The sequence below is a fragment of the Typopeltis vanoorti genome, chromosome 7 (genome assembly GCF_054136105.1).
Source record: "Typopeltis vanoorti isolate ZY-2024b chromosome 7, IOZ_Tvanoo_1.0, whole genome shotgun sequence".
Lineage (NCBI taxonomy): Eukaryota > Metazoa > Arthropoda > Arachnida > Uropygi > Thelyphonidae > Typopeltis > Typopeltis vanoorti.
Window position 1 is genome coordinate 66,092,949 of NC_143555.1, and position 12,521 is coordinate 66,105,469.

Sequence of the window (12,521 nt, forward strand, 5' to 3'; positions counted from 1 at the left end):
CATCAGCAAACAACAAGATATTTACCTTCATTTTAACTCAATTCCTATATCACTGGTGTACAAATTAAATAGCAGTGGCCCAAGGAGTACAGAGGCCTATGGTATACTATGCCACCAATCACATATCTTCTCCTGAATTAAATTCCCTCTTAACCATATCTTCATATCCATTCCCACAAGCTCCAGTTTATATAACAGAGTTCAACATGTCATTCCATTGAATGCTTTTGCAAAGTCTAGCAGTATCAATCATGTAGCCATTTCCTTTATCCGAATCGGCTATCATTTTATCTTTACAACAAACGGAATAAATCACTAAGGTAAGACCTATACTTCACAAAACTGTATTTACCCTCCACAGCATATCATATTCTTATCCACCCATTTCTCAATTTTTTCTCTAATAGCTTAATGACCACTCCTTTCTGGAATATCATTGCTAGCTCTGTCTTCAAAATACTTATTCATGCAATGGAACTATTTTGCCGTTTTCAATTGGCTAAAACTTTACTAGAGCTTAGAATTAAATTAAACAGTCTGGTCAGAGCAACTCCCAATTCATTTGCCTATTCTCATAATATATGAGATAATGTTCCATCTAATGCCATGGTTGTACTTGTGTTTAGATTATGCAATATTTATAATCTTTAACAAGGTGACAAATACTTTGGACAGGTGAGATGCATATACAGTGGTGTACTTGGATTTTGCAAAAGCTTTTGAGACTGCCATACGACAAGTGTTAAATATATTGAAACAGATGGGACTGGATAAAAGACTTCTGAGTTGGATCAGTGACTAGGTGTCAGATAAGTATCATGAATGGTTTTGGTACCATTGTTGTTCAATTTGTATGTTAATGATATTGGGATGAGTTGAACTAGTAATATGCAGCTATTTGCAGATGATGCAAAATTGGGGAGAGCAATGCAGAGTCAAGCAGATGTTTATGGCCTTGCAGGAGGACTTGAATAGACAGATAAGCGGAACTACCAGTTCAATGTTGCAAAGTGTAAGGTTTGAGATTTAATAAGCAATGATGGGATGCAAAGCATACACTTGGTGGGGGGGAAGGAGAGGAGAAGAGAGATCTAGGAGTGATGGTGGATAAGGACCTGAAATTCAGGAACCACATTGCACAAGTTGTGAAGACATCACATCAGATAATGGCAAAGATATGGAGGACCCTGACATGCAGAAATAGAAAGGTTATGATACCATTGTATGGGCCCTTGATCAGGCCTCATATGGATTGTTGTTCACAGGTTTGGTTGCTTGGTTTTCATGATGGTGAGGATGTGCTGGAGGTGGATACAGAGGGGATTCACAAAGGTAGTCAGTGGTCTTTGGAATGTGGAATATGGAGAAAGATTGAGAGAGTGTGGGTTCCAAGGCCTCATGAATGAGAGGAAGAGGGGGGGGGAATGTGATTGGGGCATGTCGGCAGGTCAGTGGTTGTTGTCAGATTGACGTGGAAGAGATTTTTCGTAGAATGGGAGGAAGGGGGTAGAGCAGGAAGCCATTGCTGGATGCTGCGTATGGGGCGGGGCAAGGGAGTGAGGAGCAGGTTCTTTGCATGGAGCGCAGTGAGTGGAATGCATTGCCTGAGTGTGTTGTGAATGTAGACACACTGAATCAGTCTAAGGTGCAGTTGGATGAGCATTGTATGGAATGCTGCATGCCTCCCATGATGAGCTGCTGACTCCATGGAGGTCTGATGATGATGATAATAATAATAATATCCTAATAATATAATAATAAGCATTTCCAATTTGTCTCCCTCTATTCTTACATCAGTCATGGTCTTATCTGTCATCACAATACCTCCACCTGGATGGTGCACCCAACATCTTTGCAAAGTGATCTCTGTAGCTGAACTAATTTGCTTCTGTTACCTCCCTACTATCCTTACTTCTGCCTTTTATTTCCAGACAGCAAGTCTGTATTCAAGTTGAGTAAAGTATGGACAAATAAGAGATGACAAAAATGAATAAAATGTTGGTTGTATGATATCAGTAATTTGTACAATGTATATTTGATATAAGCAATTTGCTAATGTGGAATGGTGTTCCCAAAATTAAGGTGATTTATTTGTTAATGATGATGTATGGGGCTTGAAGGGGAGGGAGGGAGTTCAATTGTTAACAAGGTGATATATACTAAATGATACATGCAGAATCTCTTTAAAAAATTTTAATAAGCGGATAGTTTAAGATAAATTATAGTTGATAAAGAGCGAAGAGGCTATTTTTCCAGTGGCATAAATTAAATTAAGGGGATAAAAATCCCTCATTATTTTCAAGCCGGAATACGAAACTCGGAGATCGAAATTTAAGAGTTTCATGCCGAAGAACTATCGGCGAGTCCAGGCAAAAGTCATCACCTGGGTAGTACAATACTAGGGCAACTCGTTGCAAAGGTGGAGCAAGATCTGTCACTATCCTTAATATTTTCTCATAATGTACAACGCAGCTCCTAGGAGATGTATTACTGTTTTACATTATGAGGAGAGGTCACTACCTAGACCGGGTTCAACCTTTATTGAGGTCTCATCAGTGAGTAGGTAAACCTGGAATACCAAGGTTTAAGTGAACCGAACTTACATATACCACTACTAACGAACTGCCAGAGCGGTGTACCCATATATTATTATTACTACAATAAAGAGCCAAGAGGCTGTTTTTCCGGTGGCGTAAATTAAGTTAAGGGGATAAAAATCACTCATTATTTTCAAGCCCGTATACGAAACTTGGAGATCGAAATCTATCGAAATTTAAGAGTTTCATGCCGAAGAACTATCGGCGAGTCCAGGCAAAAGTCATCACCTGAGTAGTACAACACTAGGGCAACTCGTTGCAAAGCTTGCTCCACCTTTGCAACGAGTTGCCCTAGTGTTGTACTACCCAGGTGATGACTTTTGCCTGGACTCGCCGATAGTTCTTCGGCATGAAACTCTTAAATTTCGATAGATTTCGATCTCCGAATTTCGTATACCGGCTTGAAAATAATGAGGGATTTTTATCCCCTTAACTTAATAAATTATAGTTGTTTTATATTGCTGAGTTTTGCACACATTGGAATAAGCACCAGCTAGGTATAAAAGATTGTAGAGACAATACAGTACAGTTTTCTTATTGATTACATTAGGATTACTTGCCCAGCATAGAAAGCAAGTAACCTTAATGATTTTTAACTATGGGGACAAATAATAGGTGAAGGAATAGAGACATAGGAGAAGGACAGTAAGAAAAATTTATGGAACTGTTGAGAAATAATAACCTAAAATCCATGGGAAGGCTTCAGATTTATGAGTGCTGGATCTATCAGAGGAGCTGACAATAATCAAGATAGCCATTTCATTTCTCATTTGAAACAAGTCATGTGGTCTAACCTATTAGGTGGCATAAAAATGAGGACCTCTTGGATAAAAAGGAATAAAAGTGGAACTATAGAAGAGATAACTGTGAAAAATTTAGAAAATAGCGTACAGCAATACTATGGCATGGAAACAGCCATGCATGGAAATAGTTAAGAAGTGTTTGAGAGAAGCAGGACTGGAATTCTTTCTCAGACTAGAGAATAAATCAGGATGCTCTGGAAAGAATATAAACATAAATGTGCTGAACAGTCCCATAAGTAGCATAAAACACAAGAGACAAGAGGACATTTAGTATGTTTAGAAAGGAAGGTGACAGAATCTGAAATGCTGTCACCTTCCTACCATCAGTAATTCAACTATTTCTTTGCAGATGGTTAAATTACTGAGTGATCACTTTCTGATCACTCAGTAACTTCCAAAGCATATATACTGCTCTCAGGTTCCTACCCATCCTCTTAACCATGTCACAGTAACTAGTGTGATGGAAAGAGATCCATGAATAGCAATAACAAATCTGACTGCTCAGGATTCTAGTTTTAAGAGTTTTATATTGTATAGTCTGCTCAGGATATTACAAAATCTTGATGAATATAGCAATAGGATTATATGGGATATTTGCCCTTTTATTAAGGAGAAAGTGTGAAGAAATTTCCATGACATCTGTTCAGTGGTAGGAGATGCAAGCTAAGATATCAGCTGTGGATCTAGATTGGCAGAATCAATACTGGTAGCTGCTGATTAACTGGTGGGCCACTAGGTAGTGGAGAAGTTGATTATTGGTGATGCTTTTCCATTATTCTGCTGACCAGTTGTCAATTGGTCAGAAGTTTGACAGTAGACTTCTATCATGATGTTTTGGAATAGGCTAGGTATATGATTACTTGCACACATTGGAATAAGCACCAGCTAGGTATAAAAGATTGTAGAGACAATACAGCAGCTAGCCCTGTAGCACAATATTTGAGTACAACTGAAGAGGGACATCAGGACCAGAAGTCTTTTTATATCTAAGTTCTTTATTAAAAATTAGTATTATTTTAGTATCTGATGACTTTTTCCTAAAAAACTACAAGAGGCATATGTGCTCATATTCTTGTATAGTAGGAGGAGGAGAAGATCTGCCTTTGATCATCTATGAATGAGTTCTAACAAAAATGATACCAGGAGGCCAGCTTTATCATTAGGCACTGTAACATTGGTGCCATCTGGTTAAGAGAGGTAGTAGTGTAGGTGAGAAGAAATCGCCTATGATAGCCTTAACAAGAGAACCAAGAGGTATGGCTTCTATCTGAACAGGAGACAATACAGAATAAGTGTTAGCTCTGGAGCACAATGTTTGCATACAATTTGATTTCACAGCTTTGCTTAATTGGAGGCCACTTCAGTGGTCTCACACCAAACAGTGAAATTTATCTACCAGGTAAAGACAATCCCAATCCATGCTCATGGTAAGATTCAAACCTACAGCCTGTTGGCTGCAGAGCAATATAATATATAATATAATATAATATTATATTATATAATAGCAATCCAATATAATATTTATAATAGCATATAGATATTAGTATATTAACAGGTAAGCAACATATGATACATATGATTATTGTTGGCACGATACATTTTTTAACAATTATACTTTATTCTGCATATTAAAATAAATAAATAAATATATATATATATATATATATATATATATATATATATATATATATATATATCAGACTTGCACCACATGCAGGCACAAACTTGACTTACTTGTCTGTTTGTTTACTTGGGAAAAAAGGATTAAAACCTAGCTTATAAAATTGCTTGGTATTCTTTAATATAGTATACCCAAGTTAAAAAACTTTCTACATCTTACTCTCATCTGGAGATTTTTATTTAATAAGGTCAAAGCACCTTATGGCAACTTGTTTAGGTAAAATTTATAAGCTCTGCATTACTTCACCCTTGGCATGTTTATGGTCTGGCTCCCACTGATGAAACCTCAATAAAGGTCAAAACCAGTCTGGGTAGTGGCCCTTGTCTTTAATGCACAGCATCATACATCTCCGCAAGGGAATGTGCTTTGCATTAGGGGAAAATACTAAGGAAAGTGATTGGAGCTTACTCCACCTCTACCACGAGTTGCCTCAGACTTGCACCACATGCAAGCACAAACTTGACTTACTTGTCTGTTTGCTTACTTGGGATAAAAAAAAGGATTAAAATCTAGCTTATAAAATTGCTTGGTATCTTTAACATAGTATACCCAAGTTAAAAAACTTTCTACACACACACACACACACATATATATATATATACTGTATTTACATAACTTACAAAAGTGTTCCGCAAACATGTAATCTGACTAATTCCAAACTTAGGACTGATAAGTAGAGCTGTTTCTGGACTGGAATCCTATGAGACAAAAATTGAAATGAGTACTATTATACATTTTTGCAACTCAATGATGTCATAAAATAAAAAAAACTTATAGAGCAACAGGGAGAAACAATCTAATCTTTAAAGGTACCTGTGGCATGACTATAAATAATAAATTACACGATAACCACAGTAATTAACTTTAATGAAATGAAAGTACAGATATTTCGTACTGAAAATAATATCACATCATCAGTGTGTAGAAACAAGCAAATCAAAGGAATGGGAATACAAAGTACATACAGCAGTTGGTGGTTTACCAATTAAAAACTGTTGCCACATGCTAGAAATTAATATTATTAAAAACTATTTTTGATGGTTACATAAGATAAGAATCTCCCAAACTTTTTTTTTGGGGGGGGGAGACAATTCTTTGATTCAGATTTGGCTGATGTAAAAGGGCTTCACAACTTTCTTTGAAAAGGAATATGGAGAAGGTGAGCTTTATCCCACTGGATATTGTGTTTAGTGTCAACCTCAAAAGTCTGGTCTGGCCATCCATTCATGCCCCCAATCTCCCCAAGGACCCTCATATCTGCAGTCTCTAGTCTTTTGTCAAGTGTTTTACTTCTAACCCAGCTCTCATATTCATAAGTTAAAATTAACAGTAACCCTAAATTTTAAATTTCAATAAATCTCATCAAAGGAGAAATTATCATTTTGAATCATTTTATTAATAAAAGCAGTCCAATTATAGTTTTTTTTTTAAAATTATATATATATATATAAAATTTATTTCAAATTAATTAATTAACTTCAAAACTTGCTTCACTACGCTTCAAAAACTTCATTCATTACTTAGCAAACATAAACAGAAACATCTTCCTACTCAGTTTCCAGGAGTGTACAAGATTTTGTGTGATTGTGGAAAGCCATACTATGGACAGACTGCTAAATCCATCCTTCTACATTTGGATGAACACCATAGAGATATCTCCTATAACAGGACTAGAGCTAGCGCTCTCTCTAGCCATGTTCTCTTTTCAGCTAACTCAGAAGAAGGCCACCAACACATTGTAAACTGGACTCAAACTTCTAACATCCATGTGTGCTACAATGAACTCAAAAGAAAGATTGTCGAATCCAGGGAAATTTCTCTAGATTCCTCTCATATCAACAAAAGCCTGAGTTACAATCTCTCTGATGCACACGTTGCTTCTGTTCAGTACTGACGCACTCGCGACAGCGCATGGTATACATTTGTTTGGAACTCATACTCTCATTTGTTTTTCAAACATGCTACTGTCTTTTTATACTTGTTCTGTTTTTACAATTTTAAGTCTCTGTAATTTTTTATATACTTCTTTGATTGTGATACCTGAGGATGTTGATCTATTCAACAAAACTAGTAAACTAGTAGTATCTTTTTAAATATATCTTGTCATCTTTTTATCTCTCGGTAACAGTCATTAAAGCTTTTCCATATATATATATATATATATATATATATATATACACAGTCATACCCGACTTACGCGAATCCAGAGTTACGCGGTTTCATGTTTCATATATGCACGTATTACCGTCTCACTTCACACCTCACCACTAGTCATATCTTTCCGGTGCTGGCCGCATTCGCCCGTGTCGCACATGCTGTGAACAAGCATTGACGTGTTTCACGTGGTCTGCATTCATACATGATTTTTATAGTTTACAAACCTTGCGATTGTTTAATGTTATGTTCTTGATAAAAAATTTTATCACATAAAAAATAATAATGTCATCCAAAGGAAGCAAGTTTGATTCTTCTACAGCTAGCAAGAAAAGAAAAACATTGACTTTGGAAACAAAACTCAACATTATTAAGGATTTTGAAGGCGGAATGAAAATTTGTGAGCTAGCAAAGAAGTTTGATCTACAGGAATCCACAGTAAGAACAATCATAAAAGAAAGGTTTACAGATTTTGGAGGACATAAATTCTAATGAGGAATGAATTGTAGCCACAAGGTAAGGAATAAAAAAATCATTAGCTTGCTATGAAGAAATTTTGCATGACAAGAAAAAGACATTATGCTGTCAGACGAATCTATTAGATTTTATGAAACCGTTATCGAAATAACTTTCTTTTTTTTATGTATGAAAAACTACAATTATGATTTTATTTCTTAAAAAATATAGGTGTTTTTGTAAACCTATGGTCCCAATTAACTATTATTTTGTATGTTTGTATGCAAAATTATACCCGAGTTACACGAATTTGACTTACGCGCTTTTTGTTGGTCCCACCTATCGTGTAATTTCGGGGTATGACTGTATATATAATTATCATTTCAAATTTTTACAATAAAAATGGAATTACAGGTACACCACAGATTTTCCAGCAGTGGATGATCAGGCACCTCTTCAGTCCAAATAAAATTAAGAGAGCACTACAATTGAATCTTTCATAACCACCTGACCAGCTCACTGTGCTGTCACATATAGCACACACAGCTGGCATTGCTTACTTAACTGCTTACATCTGCAGTTGGGTGTTGATCCCCTGCTTGCAAGTGATTCTTAGCTTATTTTGCTTACATTTCTTACATTTGCTTACATTTCTTAGGAAGGACCTCCCACGATGAGTCTTTTGACTCCATGGAGGCCTGAATAATAATAATAATAATAATTTAACCCTAGCAAATGGCTCTAAGCAAAGTCTGATTCACAGTGATGGTGGTGGTGACAAAGTATAAACATAAGACCATATCGATACAAGATAAGGTAGAAAAATGCTGAAACAATTTGACTATAGTGTTAATGTGCATAAACTGTGCAATGTGTATGGGACTGGTTCCGCTACTGTTTATGATATAAAGAAACAAAAGGATATAATATTGAAATTCTTTTTAGACAGCAGATGTGGTAAGAGTACTGAACATAATCAAGTGATGATGGAATGCTTTTGACAATGACAGAATGATGAGGTGGACTTGTCAGACGGCATGTTAATTGAACAGGCTAAGTCATCCCATAAAGAATTTAAATTAGAACATGAGTGTGACTATAGGGAAGTTTGGATTTAACTGTTAAACATTCTTCATGGAATTTCCATGCATCAAGTGTGTGGTGAAAAACAGTCTGCAAATATGAATGATCTACCAAGTACGAATGAATTTGCTAAACTTGTAGTTCACAAGTAGTCATTAGTGAGTGCTAATGCTCACCATGATATTAACAGCACAGGACAAAGAAAGGCCCACAGGATTCAATCTAAGAATAGAGTTGCTGTCCTAGGGTGTTCAAATACAGATGTAAGCTGATGAAAGGAAAATGAAAATGTCCCAAGGCCTTGAAAAGCATTAAAATTTAGTCTGTAATATACTGTGCAAATAAATTTGGCTGCATTACCATCAAAATTATGTTAGAATGGCTCGAAAAGCTTTCTTGACTGAATCACAAGCACAAAATTGGAAGACTTACCAGAAGACTGAAACTTCTCATTAGACAACCATTCTGCTCATCCCAGAACTGATTATAAGATGTTTATACAGTTATTTAAAAACTCCAATGCTAATTATTTGTTCTAATATTATGCTCCATGAAGGTGAAGTATTGCTCAATTTTCATGAAAAGTTTGGGGGATGTTATAATTGCTGACAAATTTGTAGAGACATTTATTAAAGAATTTAACATGAAAGACATGCTCTGGCGTGTTGCTGGTGCCTGGGATAAAGTAAAAGTGCTAACACCAAAAATATTCTAACATTTTATGGAGAGTGGGAGAGGATGAGAAATGAGAAGACATTCATAGATGTTGAGAATTAATACAGTCAAGAAAGGGATGAGAGGTAGATTTTCTCTCGTACAGCACTGTGTGACTGTAATGGCTTGCTTTTGGATTTTGCACAAATAGCATGAATGAATTCAAGAAAAATGTATGATGTGGTATGCACGACACATGGTCTCTTACAATGAGTCCTGACTTCCTGGACGTTTCCTATAATAATAATAATAATAAGTTGTGACCTGTCTTGTTTGATAATTCTCTTGATGGAAATGTTGGGCAATGACTTTAAAAGATTTAATGTATCAAAGAAGAAAAGTTGTTCGTGAGTTCCTTGAGTTGCAAGAAAGTCTTACAGAATCTGCTGCCAAGGGTATAGCAAGTAGGATTAATGAAAAAATCTAGCTGAGTGGATTAACACAGATGAAGAAACGCCTATTGTTTATCACTGTACTAACTCTAAAATTATACTGTTCTGAATCCTGATTAAAAAAAAAAATGATAAAAGTGATGAAGATGAAACAGGTGTAGTGGAAACACTTGCTTTTGACAGATGAATTAATGAAAGGCTAGAGCAATACACTTTTCTGACAGAACAAGAGCTAATGAATTTTCATTTGATATATGAAAACTTATACAGGGAAATATCAAAGCACATGAAACAGTAATTCTGACAGTCCTAGCTTTATTCCAGACCTTTTGTGATTAGCTCTACAATCCCAATAAATTCTAAATCTTGACTCTCTGAGAGTGGCATTCTTGCAACATTCTTTTTCAAGTACAGAAGTTAATAAACCTGTCATTTATACTGTACTAATGTATTCATAATGCATTCATACCTGTGCAAATGTATATATTTCAGATATGGACTGATAAATTATTATTATGTAACCTCCATTAGTTGGCAAAATGGCTAATCTGGCGAGACTCAAGAACCAAGGGAACCAGAAAATCTGTGATGGAACTGTATAATGGGGAACAATTTCATCTCCCTTATTTCTGATACTCTAAGAAATAAGGGAGATGAAATATTATCAATCGTACTATACTATCTCTTAGATGTGGCTCCTTTGCATCCTCCCCTGGCAAGCACTATCACCACCTATTCCATAATTTTCTCCACTTAAAATGTTCTCTTTGCATACTAGGCAATTCTTTTCTCCACCCACTTGCACATATTTCACTACTATTAAGGCATTCACTTTTCATGCAGTCTTCCCCCCACTTGTTCTCATGCCTCCCATTTCCCTACCAATCTTGTATTTCTGGTCTTTTATTCTTCTCTCAATCTCTTTCTCTCTCTCATGCCACTCACCTCTCTATTCTCCAGCACTTCTTCAAATGAAGAAACAGTACAAAAGTATAAAATAAGTCACATTTATGTAAAGCACATTATTTGACTATTCTGAAGGATGCTAATGAAATCAGAAATGTATATCTGTTGAAGTCTAAGCTTTTTGATGCTGTTGAAGATGTTATCAATAACATCAGAATACCTACTTGAAAATATGCTGTTTAAAAACCGATTTGAATATTATTACAGTGATAAAACTTTTACAGTTATTTACTAATAAATGGAACTTAAGATAAACCTAAAGAAAAGACTAATAAAATGTTATGTGTTGAGTGTTGCCCTCTATGCAGCTGAAACTTGGACATTGAAGAAAGAAGAAATTAAGATTTTGGAAAAGTTTAAGATGTGGATTTGGAGAAGGATGGAAAAAATCAAATGGATAGGTCTTAAAAAGAGTAGAAGAAGAAAGAAGTCTGTTAAAGAGGATAAAAATACGAAAGGGAAACTGGATCAGACATATTCTGAGAGGAAATGGAATCATCAGAAATGCCATTGAAGGAAAAATAGACAGAAAAAGATCCAGAAGAAGAGTAAGGAAAACAATGCTAGATGACATGCTGAATGGAGACAGGTACACAAGCTTGAAAGAGAAGGCTCAGAACAGAAGAGAGTGGAAGGAAAGTTTTTTGTATTAAGAGAAGAATCTGCTCATTTGCAGAATACTTAAGATACTAAAAAAAAACCTAAACTGTAAAATAATAAAGAAAAAATGCACATTTAAGAAATGGTGTGGAACACCTCATTTGAAAAACATACGAATTACAATTATAATTAAAATCTACTAGACTTAAAATTATAATTAAATTGCAATATTAATTCTTAATTAAGAAATAGAATAAACATACTAAGAATAAACTAAAAACAAATTATCTAATATTTTTATCTTCACTTTCCTACCTTAATATTAGTAGAGAAGCACTTGGCACCATAACTGGGCAGCTCACTAATAATTTTCAGATAATGTAATTTTGCTTGAAGAGATGTTAATTGTTTCTGTCCTGGAGCACAGAGATTTTGATTTTGTTTCAAAAAATGACTCAATAATTTACGTAGTTCTTTTCTTTTCATTGTTTCCATTAAAGATAATGGCACAAAGCGATCCAAACCACTTTCTCGCCTGTAAATCAAACATATCAATCTAATTGTGATTTGATTCACTTCTTTATCAAAATTTATATAGAGTTATACTGTATGTATATATATATTATATTAACACCACACAAGAAGTCACAAAACCTATAACACAACAGTGCCCTACATGAGCAAATGGTTAAGGAGAAAAAGGAATCTATTACCAGGCTTCTTGAAAAGCTGGGGACTATATTCAATGGAAAAAACAGCCTTTTGGCTGTTCATTAGGAAAGAAGTAGACAGAATTTAGGAAGAATATGAGAAGTTGGTTTGATATGTTTGGTATTGAATTTTATAAGGATACTGACCAGTACAGGGTGTTTCAAAAGGGGGGGGGTATACATATAGAGGGTATACATATATAGAGGAGAGGTTCTCTTGCAGGACGGAGGAGATTAAAGACTTTAGTCTCGTCGATGGAGTGACCTATGACAGGAGCACGCACACAGCAAGCAAAGGTGGTGATGAGCCATAAGGCGAGCCGCCAAAGAGTAGTAGAATTCCGTCCAATAAACAGTGAAATAAA

At 35.4% G+C, this 12,521-nt stretch overlaps 1 protein-coding gene across 6 annotated transcripts in view; it reads right to left on the bottom strand.

The window, feature by feature from the left end:
- The window catches only part of LOC150104740 (uncharacterized), a 434,041-nt gene that overhangs the window by 92,248 nt on the left and 329,272 nt on the right, over positions 1-12,521 (bottom strand). For all 6 annotated transcript variants that reach the window (XM_090395917.1, XM_090395916.1, XM_090395915.1 and 3 more), the window contains 2 exons: positions 11,762-11,981; positions 5,702-5,779 (listed from right to left, as the gene is read on the bottom strand). In XM_090395917.1, the coding sequence (XP_090252043.1) occupies positions 5,702-5,779; positions 11,762-11,981 (298 nt within the window). The remainder of the gene's footprint in view (positions 1-5,701; positions 5,780-11,761; positions 11,982-12,521) is intronic.